Source organism: Candoia aspera, chromosome 3 (assembly GCF_035149785.1).
Source record: "Candoia aspera isolate rCanAsp1 chromosome 3, rCanAsp1.hap2, whole genome shotgun sequence".
NCBI lineage: Eukaryota > Metazoa > Chordata > Lepidosauria > Squamata > Boidae > Candoia > Candoia aspera.
Window position 1 is genome coordinate 136,595,949 of NC_086155.1, and position 27,781 is coordinate 136,623,729.

Consider the following 27,781-nt stretch of genomic DNA (forward strand, 5'->3'; position numbering starts at 1 on the left):
TTATAAATGTCAACTGTTTCTTATGCCATTAGTACTGAATTAGGGAGGAGTTATTTTGGAGTAACCCAGAATACCAACCCTCCTTTTTCTAATAAAACAGCCCCAAGTCAAGTTTTTCTGAGCTCCTTCTCAGCATGTGCGCTGCTACTTCTGTACTTCTGCCATAGACTATGGGACCTGAATAAAAAAATTAGTTGCAGATGAACTATACAGCTATATAGAACCAACATCTGAAAAGAGGAAAGCTAATTAGGAGCATCTGAGTTTTTTTCAAGAAATGCATGACGGATCTGTACAGCTGAGGAGCTGCTCTGTTTTTTAGATAAACATCTTCTAGCTGATCTTGGCAGACCTAGATAAAAGGAAACAATAGCAAACCAATTCTGGTTTTACTAAGCAGAGTACATGGTTGAGCCAGCAGAACATCTGGAGCCTGGTAGCACCTTCCCCAACTAACAAATGTTATTACAAAACATCAGCTTTCGAGAACTGCTGCTCATGGATCAGATGCATAGAGTGGCTAGGCCAATGTACTGTAGGATTTAAATTGGGGTAAGGGGGGAGGGGAAGATAGTTTGGTTATGCCAATGCAGTTTACATGTAAGACTGATTACAGTACCTTATCGATTAGTAGTTGTAGTGTGTTAAAAAAAACAATCATTGTGTTTGTTGAAACCTGAGCATTAGGGCTATGCAGTGCTTCAAATCCATAGGCAGAAAATTGCTTCACAGCGTGCAGAGACTTGAATGTAGCACCTTCCTGCAATTCCAAGAAAAGATGCAGATGCTTTAAGGAGCAGGTACTACACGAGAACCCCTCATACACCAAAGGCTCTTTCTGTCTTCAAATCCAAAGCACTGCAGAGCCCTGTTCAGCATTTGTTCATTCTTTAAGGCACAGAACCAAAGTAAGGGAAAAGAAACTATTGTATTAACAGAAATTGTGAAGGCTAATGTTTGTATTTGTGCAAACTGAGAACATAAATGTGGGATTTAGAGACATATAGAAGAAATATTGGTAGGGAGGGGATCAGAAACAGAAAGTGACACTACATTTCCTGCTAATTAAACACTTAGCCATTTTTCCCTTTTCCATGCCTCTTTCTGATTACTGGGCTGGGTTCAATGAAATCCATTTAAATATAGATGGAGAAGTCAATTTTATTTATTTATTTATATCTCAAATTTGTACTGCTGCCCATCTCCCCCCCCCCCCCCCGTCCGCCTGAGCAGGGACTCTGAGCGGCTGAGGAAGGACTGTCTAAATAGCTATTCCCTTATCTTGATTTATCCCATCAAGCCCAACTGCACACAGTTTGCCTTAGAAAGAAAAAAAATAAATTGGGGAATACATGTTTCCATCATATCTTCCCATTTCCCTTGGACCCCCTTGCATTTGTATAGAAAAGCAATGCATAAATCATGTTGTTTTGAGGGGCAGTGAGAATAACACTTCATTAAAACATACATTTTTTTTGTTAATGTAGCTCCAGCTCTCTTGTGGACTGGTGAAACCATTAAAGCCATAACTGTTTATTTTGTTCAGTTTAACATCTTGAGAATAAGAGGCAGAATTGAAAATAAGTATAATATAGGACAGTACAGTTCAGTTAAAATTAAACTGTCTGAATGAAATAAAAAATACGCTGTAGAGATGAAAAGATTGGAAAAGAAAATACTACTTAAAATTCCCCATCTTGGATAACACTGCTAGTCATTAATGATGATGTCAGATATATTGATTTTTTTTCTTTTGCAGGTATTCATTGATTGCCTGGAGCAACTGAGTACAAAACCTGATAGTGATATAGATACTACCCAGTAAGTGAAATAATCTGGTAATAATCTTTTTGACAGTAAAATTCTAGAATTCTGAAAATTCCAGTTTCCAGTCACATTATTGCTTGGGTCCCTCAACCATATCACCTTGAAATGATTATTTAGTAGCACTTTGTTCATAGACCACTAATTTTAGAGATCCTACAGTCAGTTTATGGCATTTGTTTGATACAACTAAACAATTTAACAATGTTTGCATGCCATCCTGAATTACAAACTGACCAAACCACATTTTGCATAGTCTGTTGTGAACTAAGTCTATGTGTTTAGGGTTCATTGTTCCATACAAACACAGGCAATTTGGTTTAAACCATGGCTAAATTAATCACAGGTAAATATATCACGTGAACATTTTTCGGTATTCGGTTTCTCTGTACTTGACATTAGTTCTTTAAATAACGCTAGGGATCTTGACAAATCATAAACTGTAATTTCCATGTTTTTAAAATTTATTTATCTATTTATTTATTTAAATTTTTTGGCCACCCAGCTCCAGTGAATTCATGTTCTTCCACAGGGTTTTTGTGCAAAGAAAAAATAGGCCTAAATTAACTGCAGGAATCTTTTTAAAAAAATTAAAAACCCTTAGCAAGGAAGACAAGAGGTATGTCCATTTGAGTGGTGACTAGAAGCTAGAGTTTGTTTGTGTCTATGTATTTAATTGTTTTTTTAAAGAACCCATGTCAGTTAAACTCATTAGGATCATTAGGAAACAAATGTAAACTTACAAGGCAGATTTACCCTAACTGTTTAGAATAAGGCCATCGTGGGTTAATCATTGACTGCTTGCAAAATCCCTTAGTCTTCCAGGTGACATCTCATCTTCAGATTTATTTGGAAGCATCCATGAAGATTCCAGTTTATCTGTAGTAAGTATAGTTGCTCTTCATTAAACCAACAATTAAGGGAAATTAGCTAAGCAGTATGTTACAATTCACTTAGAAGTATTCGGTTATGTTCTATTATATATTGTACTAATTTTATTTTTTAGAATATGGAAATATTGCTAGCAGACCATGCCTTGCGGACTGTAACATAGTAGAAATCCATGGCTGGCTAGTTAAGTATTTAGATGACTGCTTTAGTTAAAAGTTTGCACAAACACTTCACCTGATGTGGAGTTAGGAGCCAGTTTACTTGTTTGCATATACAGTTGTGTGCAAAGTTTAGGCATCTTAGATTGTATGTTTCATCAATCCCTAAGTGAACAGAAGCTGACACAACCTCTTCATGGTAGAAAGTTAAGTGACATCTTCCTGCACATTTTAATCCATACTTATTATTTATATCCAATTGTTTACAGATCCAAAAGAGGAAAAATTAAATATGGCAGATGCAAAAATGTAGTTGCTTTTGCAGTTAATTGGTTCTACTGTTTTAAAACGTTGTTACTAAGGTGAAAAAAAATGATTCATTTAAGATTACAGTTAGCTAGATAACGACACTTTGCCGGCTGCACAAATACACAAATGTATAAAGACACTTTGCCAGGTTCCCTTTTTACCTCTCTGATTGTGGTTGTTCTATCTACTTCAGCTCTCCTAAGCAGCTGAGCATTTGAAAATGAAAATAAACCACTATTAGAAAGCAGGAGAAAGTTATGAAAAAATCTAAATGCTTTCAGCAAAGGAAGATCTGGAAGACCAAGAAAAATCTCTGCTAGAACTGTCATAAAACTAGTCAGATCTACAAAACAAAAGCCATGAATCACTGGAAATAACCAGCTGAAAAGTTTAGCTGACACTAGAGTAATTGTCTACTCATCCACAGTACAGCATTACATACTGTATACAACCATGAACTAACTTTTTCTCCAAAATCATCACAAAATAAATTGTCTAAATTATGTACCCCCTTTAGAAATAGTCAATAAGCCTGAAACATTTTGGAACGTAATTCTTTGAACTAATGAAACAAAAATTGAACTGTTCAACCACAGCCACACAATACATTTGGGGAAAAAGGGTGAAGCATTTGAAGAAAAAAATGCAGTGACAATCATAAAGCAGTAGAGTACTTCTGTGCTTTGGGGTTTTGCAACATCCAGGAGCACAAGAAATATTGTGAGGCTGGAAAGAAGAATGGATTCAACTAAACATCAACTTGTTGTAGAGGATGGTATCCTAGTCAGTGAAGAAACTGAAGTTGAAAAGTTAGATATTTTAGCAAGACAGTAGTCCAAAGCATATATCTAAATTAATCATGAAGTACTTATAAGAAAGAAAGATTTGGAATGGCCTTCAAAATCCTTATATTTGAATATTACTGAAAATCGGTGCGGATATATCAAATATGCAGTATATACAAGGAGACCTAAGAATATTTCTAAGCTAGAAGAGTTCTGCAAGGAAATGTGGGAAAAATTTTCAAAAACAAAAAAATGAACAAAAATCCACTGGAAACAGGAAAAACCCACTGGAAACAAGAAACATTGGCAAGCTATTATTTTTTTAAAGAAGATCTTATAAAGAACTGACTGGAAGATGCCCAGACTGCACCTGCCGTACTCACTGTTTTCTTATTTTGATCTGTAAGTAAGTATGCATTCAAATTTGTAGAAAGATATTTCATAGAATCATAGGGTTGGAAGGGACCTTGGAGGTCTTCCAGTCCAACCCCCTGCCCAAGGCAGGAGTCCTCATACCATCTCAGACAAATGGTTGTCCAATCTTTTCTTGAAAACCTCCAGTGATGGAGCACCCACAACTCTGGGAGGCAAGCTGTTCCACTGCTTAATAGTTCCCACTGTCAGGAAATTCTTCCTTATTTCCAGGTTGGATCTCCCTCTGACAAGCTTCCACCCCTTCCACCCATTCCTGCTGGTCCTACCCTCAGGTGCTATGGAGAAGAAGTCAACACCCTCTTCCTTGTGGCAGCCCATCAAGTATTGGAAGACTGCTATCATGTCTCCCCCCAGTCTTCTTTTCATTAAGCTAAACATACATAGTTCCTTTAGCCATTCTTCTTAGGGTTTAGCCTCCAGACCCCTTTTCATCTTTGTTGCTCTTCACCACATTCTTTTTAGGGCCTCAGCATCTTCTGATACATGCAAAACATTTCTTTGCTGTACTGATAAGGAATTCCTGCTTATTATGTTTCTATATAAGAAGAATGATACACCCTTAAGTAACTGCTGTCTTTTGGAAGAATAGTTTTTTACATCAATTCAGTTATGTAGTTGTATATTCTGTTGTGAATATTCCATGTGTCAAAGGTTCTGGTTTTTCTGAACATAAAATAATAAATATGTTTAAAGGTATTCAAAAATAGATCCTATTTAAGAACTATTTAAACTTTTAAATGGTTAGCATTTGCCTTTTCTTGTACCATTAATGGAAGCTATTTGGTATGTACATTTTCTTTTTAAAGAACTTCCCTTCATTAGATACTTTTTTGATTTAGGAACGGAGGCTTTTAATTGTCCTCAGTAATTGCTGCTATTTAGAACGTCACACATTCCTCAATCTAGCTGAACACTTTGAGAAACATGGTTTCCAAGGAGTGGAAAAAATTATTCAAGTAAGTATTTTCTGACTGCAGATTTTCAGATGAAGTAAGGTTAATGAGATTAGAGTAACTTGAAAAAAAAATTAAGCCACTTTAGAACTTTCTCATTTTTAAAATTGTCACACTGACTTTGTTGACTTTAATTACACATTTGCCATTTATTTTCATAGAAAAGCAGGATTCACAAATTGTAAAATGCATCATGAAATAACTTGATCCTGACTACTGAGGCTAATGTCCACTGATTTTCAAAATACTGTATGTATATTTTTAAGGACAGAAAATCAAAATATTGTGAAGTACAATATATTCGCAGTTTGGCATGCTCCACACTAATCACAATTAATGTTAGAATTGCCTTGCTATTAAGCCTGAAGTTTAACCTAGCCTGGTATGCAGTCTTCAGCACAGGGGAGCTCAAGCAAGGGCTATGCAGTGTGACACTTTTTGCCTTTGATTCCAAAGCCCTGCACAGCCCTATTGTCCACCATGTGTCAAAGTCAGAGATATGGTTCTTTTATGTTTGGGGTTAAATCCCATGCCAATTGTCTACAGGCAAAAGTGCTTCGGTCAGCAAAGCCTCTCTACAGCTCTTCACACACCCTCAGCATATTTTCTTGGGGGGATTGCAGAAGGGTGTCATATGAGGAATTGTAGGGAGAAAAGACATTTTGGTTGAGGAAGCAGAACATTATTTTTATCCTTGGAGTTTACATTCTTAAATTTCTTATGTGTTCATTTGTCTAATTCTTTCAAAGGCTTTCTTAAGCTAAATACATATGTGTTGTGTCAAAAGCTACTGTCAACAACAGTAAAATTGGATACTAGTCTCATCCTTGCAGAACTCCGAAGGAACTCTGGCAGAGCCAATTTACACATCCAGATTCCAGACAAACCTGAGATATTCTTAAAGAATGAGAGTGAGATAGAGACCTAAGTCCTAAGATCTAAGGACCTAAACTATTAGCCCCATTGTAGACAAATCTTAGACTCTTGACAGAAAGTCTATATGGCTTTTCCAAGAGGCTTCTTAACAAATCAGATTCATGTTGGTTAACAAGCAACAGATCAGTCTGAGGAACTTTTGTAAATACAGATAGAAACATCCAATTTAGGAACTTTAGGCTAAGATATATATTTGTTAAGTGAATTATCCTTTGCGTTTTTGAGTTGGGTATATTTATTATTTTACTTTCACTATCCATCTTCACCAAATGCAGTTCACTTGATACCTTTAAAAAAATGGCTTCCAGGTCTCCAATAAGTCTTTTCTCCCATTTACCTCATTCATTCATTCATATAGTTTTTATTAAAGAAGCTTTCAGCAAAATAAAAACAATACAAATTTTGATTTGAAGAGAAAAAGAATAGAGAAAAGTAATAATAAAGTAAAAAAGAAAAAGAAAAAAATAATAAAGTGGCTTCTGATCTTCTTAACAGCAGTTATAAGTACATTTATATTTTACCCTCTCTCTCTAAGGTTACATCATAATTTCCTTCTTTCCATAATGTACCCTTTCTAATCATCAAATCCATAAATCACCAGTTCATTTTTTTCTTTTTTCAGCAAAAAGTCCATAAGGGGTTTCCAGTCACTAATAAATGTAGTCATTGATCTTTCTCTAAGCGTATAGGTTAATTTTGCCATTTCTGCTAGTTCCATCATCTTCACCAACCATTCGTCATTGTGTGTATTTCAGAGACTTTCCATTTCTGTGCATATAGTAATCTCACAGCAGTGAGCATATATAAAAATATTCTTCAGTGGCTCTTTTCTAATTGTCTGTTCATTAGTCCCAGCAAAAACAAGTTCTGGTTTCAGTTTAAATTTCTTTGTATTTTTGAATGTATTTGAACCCAAAATTTCCTGCCTTTTTAACAAGCCACCAGGCATAATAAATGACCCTTCATATTGTCCACATTTCCAACATAAATTTGAACTACCGTTATACGTTCTAGATAATTTTTCTGGAATCATATACCAATGGTACATTGTTTTATAAAAATTATCTTTTAAATTATAACATAGTGTGAATTTCAATCTTTTCAACCACATGTTTTCCCACTGTTCCAATAATATGGTATATGTTTACATATATATGGGGACGCGGTGGCGTTGCGGGTTAAACCGCTGAGCTGTCGATCGGAAGGTCGGCGGTTCGAAACCGCGCGGCGGGGTGAGCTCCCGTTGTTAATCCCAGCTCCTGCTCACCTAGCAGTTCGAAAACATGCAAATGTGAGTAGATCAATAGGTACCGCTTCGGCGGGAAGGTAACGGCGTTCTGAGTCGTCATGCTGGCCACATGACCCGGAAGTGTCTATGACAACGCCGGCTCCAAGGCTTAGAAACGGAGATGAGCACCGCCCCCTAGAGTCGGATTCGACTGGACTTTACGTCAAGGGAAACCTTTACCTTTACCTTACATATATATACATATATGTATGGTATATGTTAGGCTGGTTGTAGTTATCCATCTCATTTATGGAAGAAAAATATACATAGCAGGGCTGTGAATGCTTCAAAAATGATTTGGAAAAAGAACTCATGCAAGCACAGCACCTATTCACTAGGCAGCCACTTATTTTTTTCAGGCTTTCTCACAAGCCTAAGAAACATACGCGTAGAGTGGTATTAATGATGCAGCTGCTTTAATGTTTTGACTCATTGGAAAAAGCAACATAATTTTACTTAAGAGATCGTCTTGCGAACACCCCCTTATTGGGTGCCTCTGCTCACCAAACTGGAACTTAATATTTACTATTGTAAAGGAATATGGACCTGGCTTTGCAAATAAGGAAGGAATGAAATATTTCTTGGGAATCACTTGTAAATGGGAATTACAAGCCAACAACAATAAACAAAATCTTTGTCATGTTATCTGCTTTGCCTGTATACCAACAAAATTGGATGCCTTTTTCTCAACAAACTAGGTGGGATTTTTTGGAAATTGTCCATATGTTCTTCTAACAAGATAACTTTGGTTTAGCATTATGTCCACATACAGACAATATGTTTTATGCTGATTGGCAAAATATGCAATTAATCTAACTTCTGGGATTTTAGCAGGTTCTATGAAGCAACTTGGCACTAACTGTTCAATTTTGGATTTTTTTTACGAAGTGTACATATTTTACAGTGTGAATGTGTGTTAAACGTCTAGTGTTTTTGTAAGATTAAAGGAGGTGACATGTAAACTCTTTCTATTACTATTGTCAGTGTAACAATTATGCCTCTATTTTAGGTTAGTATGGATTCATTAAAAGAACTAGATCAGCGGCTGTTTGAAATATACATTGAGCTAAAGGCTGACCCCATAGTAGGGTCATTGGAACCTGGAATTTATGCAGGTTATTTTGATTGGAAAGATTGTCTTCCTCCAACAGGTAAGTAATATTAGTATTCATGAAATATCTAGTATGGGTAAATATGATTTAATGTTTTCAAATATTCTGTGTCACTGAAATCTGTATTGTTGCTATTCAGATTGCCCAAGTATTTGTAGTGTTTTATTTAATCTCCCTCAGTAGCTAGTTTTGCAAGCATTCTTGAAAAAATATAAAAAATAGCTTAGCTGCTGTAATACATTTTATGTTACATTACATCTGGTTATTTGTGTATGGGACCAGAATTCCATTATATAAGGTAAGGTTTCTCAACTGGGGTTCCATAGAACCCTAGGTTCCACAAAAGGTCACTAGGGTTTCCCTGGGAGATCACGACTTATTTAAAAAATTATTTCAAATTCAGGCAACTTCACATTAAAGAGGTAAGTTTCATTCTTTATTTTTAGTTTAAGAACAGTGTTAATGCATATATACAGGGCTATGCATGAAACGGATATAATAATTTTGTAACATCTGACCTATATTTGAGCCTCAATGTTCAGGGGTTCCCCAAGGCCTGAAAAATATTTCAAGGATTCCTCCAGAGTCAAAAAGTTGAGAAAGGTTGGTATAGAGTATTAAAATAACTCTAGAATAGTAATTTAATTTCTTCCCTAATTCAGACCTTTTGTCCTAACAGCCAGGAAACACACTGAGACAAGGAACTGGTCTCTAATATTTATTGCTAGTACTTAACAGGAATCCTAACAAACTGAAGAAGCGTGGGAAAACCCAGACATATAAACCCCAAAGGTTAAGGCGGTCCCGATCTGTGTCTCTTTGAATGGCTGACCAATTCCTCAGTGCTACGCATGCGCTTGACAGTCTGGATGGGAGCCCCCTGCTCGCCATCCTTACTCATGACACCTTTATGTATAAATTATGTAATAGTTTTCATTGTAAAAGACTGTTCATTGAAACAAATTATTCATTAAGAGCAGTAGCTGAGCATAGCCAAAGACACTGGAATTTAGAATAAAATATGAAGATTCATAGGATCTTAAGATTTTTAATATTTATTTATTTGTTTGTTTGTTTGTTTGTTTGTTTTATCAAATTTTTAACATTGCCCATCTCCCCCCACAAGGAGGGACTTTTAAATTTTAATACATTAAACTCTACTAAAGGTACCTATGTATTTCTTATGGCTACCAAACTACTATATACCAGGAGAGGTAGAAGAAGACAAAGGAGAAACAGTATTGTTTCCTATATACCTAGGACATTCCTTTCATGCACTTGCTACTTTGTGCTAGTCCAACTGTTTCCATAATCTTTAGTACATTTAAGACAGTATTTGATGAAAGCTGCTACTCTGAGAATTTATTAATGTCGTTTTCTACTGCTCTTCCTGAAGTTTGCCTAAATCTCACTTTTTAGAGTTCAGTCTTCTACTCACTGACATAAGGGTATGTCTTATTTAATACAGTGAGAGTTAACTTCTGAATACACACACATGGTGCTGGGCTGCACATACCACAAAACTGGAGTTTTCTGGAGGACCTTATAAATACTCTTTTTCATCAAGGGTTTTCATGAGCATAGGTTATATGAGCAAGGGATTTTATGAGCATATGTCCCCTCATGCATGTTAAAAAGAATGATTTCTCCTACCATATTTCTGCATCAGTCTCAAGCAGCTATATTTAAAAGTTAGGGGAACCTATCGAATGACAGCTGACACAATACCGACGATGTTATTGGAAGTAGCAGCATCCACATGTTGCTCTTTAAATTGCCATTGCTGTTCTGTGTCCCATTTGTACCCATATTCCCAATGGTTTATCAAATACTTCATATATGACAGTGTTTGGGTTTATAAATATTTAAGGTATATTTTTAAAAAAATGGAACAGTCATGTAAAAATATTTTAAGTGATGATTTATAGGGCTGTGCAGCATTGCAGGTTCAAAGAGAAAAAGGTGATTTGAGCATGAAATGGGCCTCACATCACATCTTCAGCAATACCTTAAGAAGTGTCTTTTCCCAAGAAAAGACATTTCTGATTTAAGGAGCTGCAGATTGGTGTGACGTGTGCATCCACATGTGCTCCAATTCATCTTTCCCCTTGCACAGCTGTAATGGGATATATATTCCTATATACATTTTTATTATTCATTACTTGAGGGCTCATAGCTCAGTGTCTGGACTGATTCAGGGTTCATAGGTCAGTGTCTGGACTGACACATAAGAATCCTGTGCTGATTCAGTTTTACATGCAAGGAGTCACAATACTGCTGTTGGCGGAGTGAATTAGACATGCAACCATTTCTGTGCACATATCACTTCAGCCAATTCTGCACCGCTAGGCATAGAAAGTCCTTGATTAAGATAGAGCTAGGCAGAATTGAGCTAAGGAACCTGAGATCAATAGATTTCTTGATGATTTACAGTAAATTAGCAAGAATCCACCAACTCCCAACTAGTAACAGCAAAATTAGAGTACATCCCCATGTAGATGTTCAACTTCCCCAAGCTAGGATAAAAATAATGGGCCAGTCTGCCAGTTGAGTCACTGACACTTCTTTTTGGAGTGGAAGTTCTGAGGGTCATTTACACAGAATTAATCTGGATATGAAAAGATTCCTTGCATGATCAGGAATTCTAATAAAGTTAGTTTGCATATTGCATAGTGTTTTCTATTATTTTTCAAATAAATATGAGTGTAAGCCTTCAGACCCCATAAGACAGGAAGAACTCTCAACCCTCCCAGGCAAACCAGATAGGAAACATAACTAGATGAGCTAATTCTACTTTATTGTAAGGCTACATTAACAGAATCTTGCAAGTCTGAAAGTACAAATCTCCCGCCATCTCTTTTACCACCTGATAAGTTAGAGCAGATCCTTTCTAAGTATATTTCTCTGCCCATTACTCAGTTGCGGACTCCTGCCCCTTTTTATCTGATCATTCCCTATATCTCTCTCCCCACCCCCCATCCCCGTCTTCCAAGGTCATTCTCACATTCCATTACATCAACTTGGGGGTTCCAGTGAGGGTTTCTCTACCTACACTGTACTCTTCCCACTTTCAGGTCTTTTATTTTCACACTGAATATATTGTTGGAATTCCTAGTCTGTAGTTGCTCACCATGGAGGTTTGAATTTGTACACACAAGTTGGCTCAGTGTATGAATTATGGAATTCAAGAGGTATCTCACTATGCCACATGAGGTGTCATCTGTTTTCACTTTATGGACCTTTAGTTTAAAAGAGTAGAGTACTGGTTTTTTTTAAGAAAGCAAACCAGAAGTCTGCTTTCCCATGATATTAGACCTAAAAGCAAGATTCCTAGCTATGTTAGAGTAAGGGATGGCAAGACAGGTTGTTCACAGGTTGAGTATGCAATGTTTGATCCAGAAGCAAGGCACAACAGGATGATTTGGCTGTATGTGTAACATTACACTGTTCTTCCTAATGCAAAGATTATGGCAAGAGGGAAAGGGAGTACAAGTCCCCTAGGGAATATGGTACCTTAAGTCAATTATGAAATAAATATGTTCCTCTATCCTTTCATATTGCACTTTTTTACTTCAAAAGAACTTCACTATCTGTATTGAATTCTTCCCTTTCAGCAACCCAATGTGGCAGACCTATCTTGAAAATAAAAATCATTGTGAACATTATGTTCGTAAGGCCACACAACTTAGCCCAGAAAGTGAGGAGGGTGCAAGAATGAAACTCAAGACTATCTCTGTCAGGTTTTCAAGATTCTATTATTAAACTCTTAAACAATGTTCCAGGAGTTCTTATGATGTTTACTGACCTGACTTAACTAAAAGGGCTGATATCAGTCTTGAAGGCCTCACTATTCTTTATTTAGAGAGGCATAGAATCTTGCCTTTGATTGTGGAGATGGCATCAGATCCTTGAGCACCCTGCTACAGTATGTGCAGAACAACTTGCTGTTCTGTTGCAACATCAACAGCAAGTGGATATACAAATGCATAATGCTCTGGTACATCTAACACAGCATTTGGGACAAGGCCTGCCTCAGCCAGAAGTAGTAAAGCAGCCAGCAGCCCAACCAACATTTCTTCTCCCTCGTAGGAGTTTCCCAGCACAGTTCAGAAGAACCCAGGATCAGTTTCTGACTTTCACCACTCAATGTGAATTGTTTATGGTGCGTCAGCCAACAAAATTTCCTACAGATCACTCTAGGGCAGCCTTACTCAACTTTCTGACCCTTGAAATATTTTTGAGGACTTGGGGAACCTCTGCACATTCAAGCTCAAATATAGGCCAGACATTACAAAATTATTATATTCATTTCATGTGTAGGCCTGTATATATGCATTAACACAGTTCTTAAACTAAAATAAAGAATGAAACTTACCTCTTTAATGTGAAGTTGCCCAAATTTGAAACAAGTTTTTAAATAAATCATGATCTCCCAGGGAACCCCTAGTGACCTGTCGCAGGACCCTAGGGTTCCACAGAACCCTGGTTGAGAAACCCTCCTCTAGGGTGACTGTTGTCCTGAGTATGCTGAAAAAAGATTGTTTTATAACTTGGAATGATTCAAAATGTTCAAATCACTAACCTTTTAATAGTAAAAATTCTTCTGTTTTCCACTTCTTTACTTCCTTTATAAGTCTGTTAAATGTTTAGCTGAATACCATACCTCATAGCAGGAAAAAAAAAACACAGAAAACATTATGTTGCTCTTTCAGTATTCAAGCTGATGAGTTCATCTGGATGATAGTTCTTTAAGAGGAATGGGGGAAGTTATGAATGACCAAGAACACTCATAATCATGTCCAAGAAAAAAATGTAGTCTTCCTCTGGTGGAGTAAGCAACACAATGTGTAAAGTATTCTGTTTTTGTAACAGTAAGATAAAGTTTAAAAAACCTTCAAGTGGGGCTCAGTTCCTCATGGCTACATTGACATGTCCATGTTGTTTTCCTGGCAACAATATGGAAATGATTTGCCATTATCTTTTTCTGGGTGTTTTTAACTTCCCAGTCTAACCTTTAGTTCTGGGATTTCCTGGTGACCTTCCAGGCAAGATTTGATCCTAATCTTTTTTCAAGATTAGTCAATATCAACAAAAGCTGCCTCTCTAATTCCGTTTACAAATTGCAGCTTCATCCATTGTTTCTAGCATTTAATTCATGGTTTATTTCTCTTAGGCTTGCTACTAACATTCTCCTCCAAAGTAAAAGCTTTTCTTTCCAGAAAGGATAATCTTTGACCACTCTTGAACAATGGTGCCATCTCCACAATCAAATCTTTGACCACTCTTTGAACACTTTTGATTGGCCCCACAGAAGTACAAATTTATGCACATTTTCCTGAATAGTATAAAATCTAGAAAATAGATAGGAGTGGTTATTATGACTTGATTGCAAATAGTAAATTATTTTGCAATTATAATCAATTAAAGCAGCAGGTTTTCACATTTATTACTGTAGTCTGAAGCCTATATGTTCCTATGATTCATGCAGATAGTGTCTTTTATAATAATAGTGCATATATACATAACTACATGGGATGATATCTAGCTTCCAGTCCTTGAGTTGGTATCACTGCATGAATTATTTGAAGCAATATACAATATACTTCACAGCATGAAGCAATATACATAGAAAAAGACTGCATTTCAGGTTACAAACTTGCATTTGCATGCATGTGTGTCTAATTCTATCATTCTCCTGTTTCATGTGCTTATATATTTGTCTGTGTCATGCACTGCATGTCTTGAGCCACATCCTGCCATCATGCAAGTGGATCAGATCAGGACACCTCCATGAGGTGAAAAGATTTCCTTAGATCTATTTGCATTATTTATCCCAACCATTCTAATTCTGATTTGTTCATTGTATCTTTATCTTACAATTTCTACAAAGCTTGTCTTTCTTTCATTTGAGAAATAGCAGCTTGTCCCACCCATTTCATAGTTATGAGCAATTGAATGTTGGATCCTGCTTGTCCAACATTCTGGTCCCTGTTCCATAAAATATACTGATCTCTGGTGCTTATTGGTGAAATAAATTTATTTTTAGAAGGCATTATTTTTCAATTAAATAAAGAACCAGGATGGTTAGCATCAAAATATAAAAGTACAAAAATGAAGGTATAAAAAACATAGCAATTCAGAGTAGAATAATACAACATTGCAAGTTGCAAAAGAAGATTACAGGTAGTCCTTGTTTAGCAACTGTCCCAGATAGCGACTGTTTACAAATACAACAGTAATAAACAGTAATAAAAATATCATTTTCTGACCAATGCATGCATTTACTACAACAGAAGCCTTCAATGTGAAACTGATTAAGGTCTGGACAGTATCAGGCACCAGCTGCTAATGGCCAGAGGGTTCTAATCAACTAATTAGAGTCACAGAGCTGAGCTTGTTCACTTGCAATTAGCACTTTTTAGGGAAGGGCTGCACTGCAGAGAAAAGCAGCTCAGGAAGAGATCACTTGTGTAAGCAATCTCTCTGCCCTGTGAGGGGACAAAAGAGTGGGGGCACAGAAAACTTTATCTGAATGAGACAGCAGCAACCAGTGATCTTCTCAGTGTCTCTCTCAGTCACATGTTCACTTAATGACCATTGTGCTTAAAGTAGTACTTCAATTTGACAAAGTATCAGTAAAAAAAAATCCCATAATCTACAAATCAAAACACTGACCCACTCTAATCAAGGGTTTCAATGGTTCAATGGTTTTCCTGTTGTTTCTGGGTATATTACATGTGTTGCACTATAGAGAACACTGAAAGGGGCTAAATGGTGTGATTGGCTCTCTGACACAAGTAATTGTTTATGAGGGAAGTATATATTTGGTTTTAGTTTTCATGACCTCATTCATTAAATGAAGATGAGCAGACCTTTAACTTATTTAATAAGCACACAATCATCTTACTATATTGTTTTATGAAGGCAAAGCAAATTTTAGAATTGCTAATATTCTGCAGGGAGAGAGAAAATTAGTTAGCAAACGATCCAGATAGTTGACTACCTTGGACTACCTTGGTTTGCCATTGGCTAGGTTATATGCTCTCTATATCTTTGTCAAACAATTTGGTATTTTAATAGAAAATTAGAGAGAATATATTTTTAAGATAATTGAGCTTCTGTTACCTCCTTGGCATGCCAAGTACTTTTTTGTCAATATAAGCCTTTCTCAAATCAGTGGATTCCCTTTTGCTTTTTCCTTAAAAGCTCCAGGATAATATTCATAATGTTTGAGTGACAATCAGAGTAAATTCATAAGCACTACATATCTTTAAGTCCATTTTTCATTTCAAAATAGCTGTCATTTCATCTTGCAAAGACTGCGACAGGCCATTATTAGGGCAACCACAGTTTTATGGATTTGTAAGTATATATCACATTTAAACTAGTTGGTTTATTGAAGATATTGGTACAATTTTAATAAAAATAATTTTTAAAGATCGCATTTATGCAAAGCAAAAAAGTAGAAACTAAAGTTATATTTGCATTTCTCAGTCTTCTTCTTCGAACAAGTGATCCTATTACCTTGACTGTATCAAATGGGCTGTTGGATGGATTGTCTTTATTTGTGGAGCAGGAGGAGGAGTGTGATTCTGATTATTGGATTATACTCTTTATGGAGCTACCTTTGTAACTAGTCTAGAAGCTTCAGTTAGTATAGAACTCAACAGCCAGGTTGCTCTCTGGAAAGACTCAGGTGCATATCACGTTAACTGAGAGTATTACACTGGCTGCCAGTTTACTTCCTGGCAAAATACTGATTATCGCTTTTGAAATCTTACATGGGTCAAGTCTGAGTTAACTGAGAAACTGCCTTCAACTATATTGACACTACCTGTGGAGGTCATCCAACAGGTACAGCTCACTCATCTGATGAAAGCTTGGTCATGCGTTCTTGATAGCACTACTTGTCCCTCAGAGCACTTCCCATTGAACTGAGAAAATTGGTCTCCTTGTTAGCATTAACATTTTTTTCAAGCAAGAATTAATATTTGAATTAATTCTGATTTTATGTTTCTATTATAAACTACATCTGATATCCCAGTAGTCAGCACTATACAAATGTAATTATAAATAAAATAGTATTTTTTCTAACCATTTTATTTTTAACATATAAAGGAGGGAAAACCCTGAGATATAAATAGCCAGCTTTCTTAAATTTAGTTTTGTCAGGCAGGCACAGCTCATGCAGAATTAAGGGGTTAACAACAGGAAATGTAATTAAAGGTGGGTTGTCCTTCTGAAGACTTTCCAGAAGTGGCCTACACATTCATGTTTTCTTCTGGTGACAACAATATCGAAGCAAAATTGAACCATCACATCTTGAGATCCTTCTATGATTAGTGGAGGAATGTTCCAGTAAAAGCAGGAAATTACTCACACTGAAGAGAAAGAAATAAGCTTCCTTACATGCAGATGATCATCACTTCCAGCGATTGTTTTTTTTTCTGCTTTAAGCAAGCTGTACTCTCTTCATACAAGCATGTTTGTATATTTTAAATTTTAAATTATAGTCCAAGTTTCACTATACAGATCCATTGTTAAACTTTATCTCTTAGAAAGTTTATTCTCTTAAGAAGGAACAAAATTACTACCTTAAGGACTTGCTTCTTATGTTGTGGTCAAGGACCTTAAGCACAAATGTATCAAGCACTCTATAAATTAATCTGTCTGCTAACTGATAAATGCCAATTCTTACAAATAACTGCTGTTTTTTCTTTTAAACTCCTTTGGAGTTTTTCATGGTCAGAAAGCTTTGAACAAGTCTTGAACAGAGAGATGTAAATGAGATTAGCACTGCTGCCTTAGATTTGATAAACGGCTTCCTCTTTCACTTCCCATTGAAACAGTATCCATTTGTAGGGCATTTCACAGAGTTAAATATGATTTCATTGGAAATAAACATGGCTTAAATTTCTGTTCTCTCTGACACACGTACTCCACATATTAGATCCTATACACATCAAAAGTCCTTTCAGTCTTTATAATAAGTCTTATAAGTCTACTTATAATCCTGGCTTGCAATTCAGCAAGTTTGATTCAGTATGTTAGGCTACATAGTCTGAATGGCTACATAGAATATCTTTTGTGTTCCTGTTATGGAGGAAAGCCAGATGTAGTTCAGCACATTCTAAGGCATTTTATGCTAGTAGATTGCTGCTTGACTTTTCAGATGTTCATTATATTAGTCTCTTCAGCCATTGCGTAAAAAGGGGGGAAGAACCTTTCATTCCCAGCCAGACAAGACCTGGAGAGATTGCTTCCTACCTTTTAAAATACGCATTACAGATAGTCCTAGTTTAACGACCATTTGTTCAGCAATTGTTCAGATTTACGACAGCACTGAACAAAGGGACATATGACCCATGCCTGAAATTACAGCAATTGCAGCGCCCCCACAGTCACGTGATTGTGATCTGGGCCCTTGGCAATTGGTTCGCACATTTACAACCAGTTGCCAAGAGGCCCGCGATCACATGATCACCATTTGCAATCTTTCCTGCCAGCTTCCCCAGAAAGTCAGTGGGGGCAGTCTCATCTCTGGGGGCAGGATTTTGGCATGGAGCTTTTTCAGCCAGCTCCGTGAAGCCTCTCCACTCTGTTAGAGGACTCCCTCCCTCTCCACTCTGGAGCTGAAAATCCTGCTTGGATTTTGGCACAGAGCTTTTTCGGCATGGAGCTGGCTGAAAAAGCTCCGTGTCAAAATCCCACCCCAGAGACAAGAGAGAGTCCTCTGATAGAGATTCTAGACTCTCAGGCTGAAAATCCAAACAGTTCTGAGGCCCTTGTGTACCACACTCCCGCACACCCTCCCCAACCCTCCCACACGTACCCTCTTCCCCCACCCAGCAGTGCCTGGGGCTTGCAACTTCCTGCTGGCTTCCCCACTGATTTGATTGTGGGAAGCCAGCAGGAAGTTGCCTTGCCTAACAACTGGGGCACTCACTTAACAATGGCAGCCGGGACTGCCAGAATTGTCATCACTAAACAATGCAGTCATGTGACATCTCACATTACGACCATATCACTTAGCAACCTAAATTCCGGTCCCAATTGTGGTTGTTAAGGGAGGACCACCTGTACGTTTTTGAAGGGGTGAATGCACCCTGATGGTACCATCCCAATGTGATTTGAGAAAAAAAGGATTTAGAACACTATAGTGTGTCTATTTTCTTCTTATGTACATTTTAGAAGGTTTCAAAGAGATCCTTCCCAATTCTTCTAATGCCTGCATAGAAAAACTGCCCAGATCTAAAGATTAGTATCATTTTTAGAATTATTTTTATTTTGTATACACTTATATCTAAGTGCAGAAAGATCTATTTTTTCATACATTTGTTTTCTATTTCCAGGCATGAATAGATTTATGCTTAAACCACATTATTTGAAACAGACCTTTTCCTAAGCAGATACTGACCAAATAGTCACTGTTCTCATACATTCTTGGGTTTCAAATGCCCAATCACTTTTTCTTGTTCTACTCAACCCGTTCAGCACCCTGCCAGGACATAAAAACTGCTACCGTTACATTCCTGTACGATAGCCTGTAGGGCTGTGCATATCTTTGCAGTAGCCTTTTCAGTAACCATGGTTTGGCTCAAGTGCTTTCGAACCATTATGGCATCCCTTTTTTCTAGTGGTTTAATTTTGCTATACTAGGCAAAAATGGTCTTTAGGCACAAGCAGTGCAGAAACCACTTCCATCAAAATGAAGCAGCTGATTGTGGCAGATCCACTCCACTTAAGTGCTTGTGGGATTGAATACTCTTACCTCCAATAGGTACTTTGTCTTGTTGAGATGGAGCAACATGGCTCCATAAGATGAAGCAGCTCATCAAGGGAGATTATCCAGAATCCTAGATGAACAAGTAGTCACCTTATCCCTCCTTAAAAGTGTCTGGCCAAAGAGAACCTCTGGTTCTGAAATTTCAGTTTCCTGAAATTTCCCCGAGATGCTCCTTCTCAGGATGAGGTGCTTTGACCTTCCTTTTGTCTGGTCACAGTTCCCAGGGGCTCAAGGGCCTTACTATATGCTGCATGTATGCAACTATGGATGGACACTTTGGTAGCATATGCTACCAAAAACAAGAACATGAGCAGATATTTTTCTCATGTTTATTATGATTTAATATATGCATGTATTTATAATTCTTATTTTACCAGTACATTTGTCCCTGTGACTTTCCAAGGATATCAAGATGGCTACTATTAGAAAAAGAAATGTGGGGAAAGTGGTTCTTAATCTCACTAACAAAGCAATTGCTATACTTTTACTGTTAGACTTCATAGTAAATAATTTCCTCCTTTTATCCAGTTGCTCAGTGAGGTAAGTATGTCTGCTTAATACCAAACAGCATATTATGTGTGTCCCTGGGGAATTTCCAAGACAGAGTTCTGTCTTTTTGCTAAGTGAGTCAGGAGGTATGTGGGTGGGGGCAGTTCTCTTGAATGCCATGACATCACATGGTGCCTGTGACTGTCTTAGAAGTTCATGATTTTTATAACATCATCATTTACCTGTAGATTAACATCAAAATAATGAACATTCTTCTTGAACAATTAGAATCCATAAAAGCATTCATTAAGGGTATTTCACACATTCTGTATGTCACTGGCCTTAAGCTGGTAGTTTGCAATCCAATTTAAAATGTATAGGTTACACCTAGCCCTGTATCTTTTGAAAGGGCATAGATGAGGCAAATCTTATCTGCAAAATAATGTGATGATTTTATTTTTCTTGAATTAGACACTACTGTAGCTGACGGTCTTTCCAAAAGGCAACCTGATCCCACTTCTCATATCTATCAAATGTGATACTGCTTCAAATAAAATTTTTATGTATGACTTGCCTTGCACAACAGTTAGCCTTGGACAGCAGTTTTCACAGCAATAACCTCAGGAAACACTGTAAAGGCACCCAAAATATATTCCTAAGTGTAACTTGGGGTAGCAGCTTATTTTCAGAATTCAAGGTTTTCATTAATTAAATGCTCCTGTAGTAGATCGATCATGCAAGACCTGTTCAGTGATATAGTTGAGAGATCGTCCATGTTCAAGCACACCTTCACACACTTTTGCACCTATATTATATGTCTTCTGCTAGCTATATATGCATAGATAAAAATCACTATAATAATGCATACATATAAAATGCTCATATAACACCCTGAGTACAAATAGTCAGTGAATCAGGGTTGAGGGTCTATGAGTGAAGCTAACTGAAAGAACCATTAAAACTAGTACACATTTTGTAATAATATTGTGTCATAGCCATTAGACCATTTATTAAAAGTGGTTTAACTTTTACAAGTAGTGCTATTTCATTTTTTAAGTGGTTTGAGGGTTTAATCTTGGATTCCTTATAAAAAGGAAGTACAGATTTTGGCTTCCTAATTTGAACCAGCGTTGCTCATCATATCAAGACTGTATGAAACTCAGAATCAATTATATGAGGAAACTGGATTGAAATGATTCCTTGCTTTCCCTTGGCAGTTTTTAACTTATTTTTTTTTTAGCTGTATGTTCTGAAGGCTGTTGAGAGGACTACAGATTGCCAAGTTTATGCTTTCTTTAAAGTCTTTCCAGCTTTTTCATTAAATTTATTGTAACACTTGGAAGTGATTATTTGCTGGTATTATTAGGAAAAAGAAGCTTTGATACCTTCAGGTGTGCCCAAATCCCATGTTTGACATAGGGCTGAAATAAACCTTTATGTTAGTCTTATGGAGTGAATTTATCTCACCCAGTCACTGATTTCTGGGTATATGTTTTTTAGAGAGATTCCTGCTGATTGAAGTATTCTGAACCTTCCTTTTTTATCCCCACTCTTTTCATCACCCATCATTACATTGGCTGGATATTTGTGATAGATACCAGTGTGAAAGTTGCTGGTGTTAACACAACATGAGCTGCATATGAGCACATCCAGCTACTTGAAAGACCACCCAGTAGCTCATGAGCTTGTGTGTTTGATGCGAATATTTGGCAGGGGTTGATTGGCTCTCCAGTGCACTAGAATAGCCACATCATGATTTAGAGTCTCTTTTTATTTGGCCCCAATTGTTTGGAATCAATTCCCACTAGAATTACACTTGGAGTCAGATATCTCTATGTATGAAAAAGCATTAAAAACACTTATTTTGCTTGGGCCTCTGTGAATATTGTTTTACTTATTAATGCATAATGCATAATGTATTATGATAGATGTTACAAGTCTAGATGTTACAGTCTAGAGGCTGATTGTTGCATATTGTGATTTTATAATTGGTTGTAGTATGTTATAATACTCAGAGAGCCAGTTTGGTGTAGTGATTAAGACACCAGGCTAGAAACAGAGACCGTGAGTTCTAGTGCCGCCTTAGGCACAAGTCAGCTGGGTGACTTTGGGCCAGTCCTTCTCTCTCAGCCCTAGGAAGCAGGCAATGGCAAGCCGCTTCTGAAATCTTGCCAAGAAAACTGCAGGTATTTGTCTGTGAAGTCACCAACAGTCAACACTGACTCAAAGGCTTTAAAAAAAAAGTTATAATACTGCTATACTTATTCTGTGTCTCTGTGGTGTTTAGTTATAGGCCCGTGAGAAATAAATTGCTACAACTGTTTCTCCATGCTCTACTCAAACCACGTGATAAAACAATAAAAAATATATTCTATATCAGTAACCAGTTTTTGGATATTTTACTAACTCCCTCACGTATTCTATGGAGGCGTTTCAGATTTTTGTTATACATTTATTAGGTTTTTTTTTTATGAGGGCAAGGAGTTGTTCTCAACTTCCCTTTAAGGCAAATAATGATTGTTTAAGAAGGCACTCATAATTCATTTCTGTATCCTCTAACAATCCCCTGAATGTTGGGGAGGGAGCCAGTCTCAAGGACCCTTCAGTAATTAGTACCAAGACCTTCTTAATAATAGCCCCAACGTTTTACAAAGTTCATCTGAGACTAGTGGGGTAATTTGGGGAGAAAGGACATACAAAACGTTTCTACAAAACCTTTATATGGCATGAATGAATTTTACCTCCCTTAAAAAATTGTATTAATAATATTTTAATTACAGGTAGTCCTCACTTAATGACGGTAATTGGGACCAGAATTTCCATTGCTAAGCAACGCAGTTGTAAAACCTGATGTCATGTGACTGCGCTGTTTAGCAATGGCAGTTCCAACACTTCTGGTTGCCATCATGAAGCAAATCCCACACCATCACTAAAGTGCAAGTCACGTGGTCATCACTTGTGACCTCCTGCAGGCGTCCTCGTTGACTTTGCTTGCCAGAAGCCAGTAGCGAAGGTCACAGATGGTGATCACGTGACCACTGGACGCTGTGACATTGTAATTGTGATCTGGTTGCCAAGCACCCGAATCACAATCACGTGACCGCAGGGACACTGCGACAGCCACAACTGCGAGGAATGGTCATAAGTACCACTTGTTCAGTGCCATTGTAAGTTCGAACAGTTGCTGAACAAGTGGTTGTTAAGCAAGGACCACCTATATACTGTTTTTTATTAGTTATAGAATTCTTCCTTTGCTATATTGTAAACTGACCTAAATTCTGCCAAACTCTACTAAAATGCAAATGTATGAATAACATGAAAATTTAAAGAAACAGTATTTTTCATGCTTATTTTCCTGGATGTTGTGTTGTGTTAGAGCTAACAGCGTTTTGGATCTTTGCTGTGGCTATTTTTCGTGTTTTTAAACAAATACATTCACTTCAGTGTGGCTTTTCATATCTTGTACTTGGTCTATATTATTTTTTACATAAGTGGTGGTGCGATACGTTGCATGGTAGGTAGCCACAGCCAGAGAATATCTTGGAAGTTTACATCTGATTTTAAGTTGGATTTCATTGGCGCAGTGAGTTTCTTGTAGTAAAACTATATCCACTGAGTAGTTATTCATAAGCTTGAGTAAATAATCAGCTTTAGGCCTGCTCATAACTTCCACGTTAAGCTGTACAATTTTCAGAACATCTCCTGTGTCCTTTGTCAGCTGCTTCTGAAAAGAACTGTTGTTTTTATTTTCGGTGTTCATGCTGCTGCTGCTTGCTGGGAAATCCTTGAAAGGTCCCGCAGCCAAAGTATAGTAATATAGTATAATAATATAATATACAATTATATTGTAACAAAAGAGTACTCCCAGATTTTCCCCAGAGTCAGCAGAGACCTGTGCTGTTAAATGTCGGAGTACAGATCCCAGTTTTAAGATCGACCCCTAAGCCTCAGTGGAATTTTCAAAAAGCTAAATGGGAAGCATGTGCTGCTGAACTCTATCATAACATCCAGTGGATTCCCCCTAAGGTAGAAAACTATAACTGATCTATAGCTACTCTCTGTAGCTAAGAAGCACATCCCAAGGGGCTACAGAAAAACATACATTCCAGGCTGGAGCCAAGAATGCACAAAATTATACAGTCAATATGTGGAAAATCATGAGCCTGAAGTTGCTGGCAAACTCCTTCAGTGTTTAGACTCTGCCAGGAGAGAAAAGTGGCATGCTGTCATGAAGCAAATGAGATTTCAACATGCCAGCAAAAGGCTTGGTCCTTGCTTACAAAACTGGGAGACAGCTCCATGAAACAAACTTGAAATACTGGCAACATTGGCCCTAATGATGTAGCAATCAGAATTTGAAATCTCACAAGGAAAACACCAGGAATGAATAAAGAGAAAATTAGTGAAATTAAAAGGGAGAAAAAAGCCAGAGCCAACGAACTAACATCTGAAAGTAACATCTCAGAAGAATTTTTTACATCAGAAATCACTGAAGCACTGAAAGAGTTAAAATCAGGGAAAGCGGCTGGCCTAGATGGAGTGTATCCTGAGTTCCTGAAGCATAGCAGGCCACACACTATACTCTGGCTCACACAATTTTACAATGATATCCAACGAACAGGGAGGTTGCCAACAATCTCTAAAAGAACAAAAATTGTTGCCATCTTAAAACCTGGTAAAGGGGAAATCTGTGGAGGATTTCAGACCTATAGCACTCTTAAGCATCTCTTACAAACTGCTGGAGAGACTCATTTTAAACAGAATTAAACCCCTGGTCAAGGAACACATACCTATAGAACAGGCTGGATTTAGATCAAAAAGAAGCTGCTGCAATCAGGTACTATCACTAACCCCTCACATAGAAGATGGATTTCAACAGAGAGAAAAATCTGACACCATGTTCATTGATCTATCATCGGTCTATGATACCGTGTGGAGAGAAGGGATGATCTTAAAATTCTTATGTATTGTGCCCTGTAAGAAAACAGCTACCCTACTTAACAACATGCTCTCAAATAGATAGATCAAAGTACACATAGATCAGGGGTCCCCAACCCCCAGGCCATGGAGTGGTACCAATCCATGGCCTGTGAGGAACTGGGCTGCACAGCAGGAGGTGAGTGGTGGGCGAGTGAGCAAATTTACAGCCTGAGTACTTACAGCCTCTCCCCATCGCTCGCATTACCGCCTGAGCTCCACCTCCTGTCAGAGAAAGCAAGCCCATTGGCTCCTATTTCCAAACGGCGCGAAGAAAAAATAATAAAAGGTCGGGAAAAAGAGGAAGCGCTTGAATCATCCCGAAACCATCCCACCCACCCCTGGTCCGTGGAAAAATTGTCTTCCGTGAAACTGGTCCCTGGTGCCAAAAAGGTTGAGAACCGCTGACTTAGATGGTCAAAGCAGCTGGAAGTACAGGTTAAATGACGGCTTGCCACAAGGTTCTGTGCTGGCCCCACTGCTCTTTAATGTTTATACATCAGATTTACCAAGCACTGTTGCAAAAAGGTTTATATATACTGATGATATTGCACTGATTAAACAATCTGAAGACTTCAACGCCTCTGAAAAAGCCCTCGAAAACGACTTAAAGGAATTGGATAAGTTTTTTGGAATTTGGAGGCTAAAACCCAACATCAATAAAACCGAGGTCACTTGTTTTCATTTGAACAACAGAAAAGCCAACTATATACCAAAAGTGGAATTTAGGAATCAGCTGCTGAAGTTCAATCAGAACCCAAAGTATTTAGGAGTGACCCTCAATCAATCTTTAACTTATAGGGAACACCTAAGAAAACCCATGGATAAAATAAAAACTAGGAACAATATTCTACACAAACTTTCTGGCACCAGCTGGGGAGCAAATGCCACAGTTCTTAGGACATCAGCTCTTGCTCCAGTATATTCAGCAGCTGAGTATTGTAGTCCTGTATGGTTAAACAGCGCTCATAAAAGCAGTGGACACCCAGCTTAACCACACTATGAGGCTAATATCAGGAACCATTAAATTGATGCCTTCCGAATGGCTACCGATACTATCCAACATACCACCCCCACATCTTAGAAGACAACTTGCCTTAAAAAGGGAGTGGCAGAAATGCGAGGCAAATCGATTATTGCCTATACACGAGGATCGCCACGATCAAATATTTAGACTCAAACCTCGGAACCCGCTGTGGAAACTTGGACAGCAATTAATCAGAGAAGACTTTGACATAGAGACAGCATCGCGCCAGGAGTGGGCAACTTCTAACCCAGACCTGTTTAATTTAGGGTCTGATCCAGCACAACGCCCTTACAGCTTTGGTCTCCCAAGGAAAAACTGGACTGCACTTAATCAGATTCGAACTAGTCACGGCAGGTGCCGATGTTGGAAACATAAATGGGGGCTGGTTGATAATCCTAACTGTGGCTGTGGGAATGTCCTGCAAACTTTACATCACATTGCGATGGAATGTCCCCTCAGAAGGTTTCCTGGAACAAGAACATCATCTCGAGGGTACTGCTGTCCAATGGCTAACAGATCTAGATATCTGGCCATAGGCTTAGTTACTTTAGTAACTGCTCATACATAATTTATTCATAATTCATTGTATTGCGTGTTTTTAAAATAATTTATTGTCCCAATGTCCTATATTTTATACACTTTTATATATTGTTTCTGTGATTTTTATGCAATAATGCTGCATTCTGCTATGCCATACAAAATAAACGTTTTTAAAAGAGGGAGGAATTGTCTCAAATAGCATATTTGGACACTTCTTTGAATGGAGTCCAAAATTAATTGCTGTACGAGTTTCTATTTATTTCAAGTGGAAATATTTTAAAACACATTCCCATTCATTCTCAATATAGATATTTTAATTGCACAATCTCAGCATCTACTTAAATGCTGCCAAGAGTTCTATCCTCTGAAAGCATTTCTATTGTGTCTCTTTTACTGGCAGTAATTTATCTCATGTAATGAACACACAATCAGTTGTAGCTACCTTGAGGTCATATATTCCAAGCCCATAATTGTGGCAATCAGGTCATTAGAGCTGAAGCTCCCTATTGAATATTTTAAAAAAACGCCCCCCCAAAAGCCCTGCAAATTATTTTGAAGAAGGAAGAAAAAGATGCCAGACGAGACTAGAAACATGTGGCTAGTATAATGTTTGCAATAAGGAAATGTGCCTTTCCCCATTTTGTTTTCAAAAAGGAAATAAATGATGTGGTGTGGTTGGAAGTAGCTTTCACTTTCTGTATGCTGGTACTGTATTAGTTTTACATTTTTAATCAAAGAAGCCAGCATGGCACAAATAAATTGAACAACTTTTAATGTGTCTGTGTATGTCCTTTTTTTTTATTTACAGGTGTCAGAAACTATTTAAAGGAAGCTTTAGTACACATAATTGCTGTACATGCTGAGGTGAGACTAATGAAGCTTATCCACACTGAGTGCCAAAAACGTATAAGTGAAATTGAATCTTTGGAAAAACCATCCTTTTCCAGTGCCAAAAACTAAATTAAAAATGTTATGTGGAAGGTAATTGATTGGTCTTCAGTTGATAGTGATGCCCTGGTTTCATCTTACACCAATACTGGAACTATCTTTTAGAGCAGTTTTTCTCAACCTCAGCAACTTTAAGATGTATGGACTCCATCTCCCAGAATTCCCCAGCCAGCTGGGGCATTCTGAGAGTTGAAGTCCATACATTTTAAAGTTGCTGAGGTTGCAAAACCCTGTTTTAGAGTATAGTAGAGAGAGAAATGAAGATTGAGGTGGCCTGATTTTTTTTATTGCACGTTCCTGCTTGTTTAACTAATTTTTGTACC

At 37.5% G+C, this 27,781-nt stretch overlaps 1 protein-coding gene across 1 annotated transcript in view; it reads left to right on the forward strand.

Moving 5' to 3' along the window:
* Window positions 1–27,781, forward strand: part of EXOC2 (exocyst complex component 2) — a 102,964-nt gene that overhangs the window by 68,734 nt on the left and 6,449 nt on the right. Inside the window, exons 20-24 of the mRNA XM_063298824.1 lie at window positions 1,760–1,821; window positions 2,642–2,708; window positions 5,242–5,358; window positions 8,589–8,730; window positions 27,319–27,374. Of these exons, the coding sequence (XP_063154894.1) occupies window positions 1,760–1,821; window positions 2,642–2,708; window positions 5,242–5,358; window positions 8,589–8,730; window positions 27,319–27,374 (444 nt within the window). The remainder of the gene's footprint in view (window positions 1–1,759; window positions 1,822–2,641; window positions 2,709–5,241; window positions 5,359–8,588; window positions 8,731–27,318; window positions 27,375–27,781) is intronic.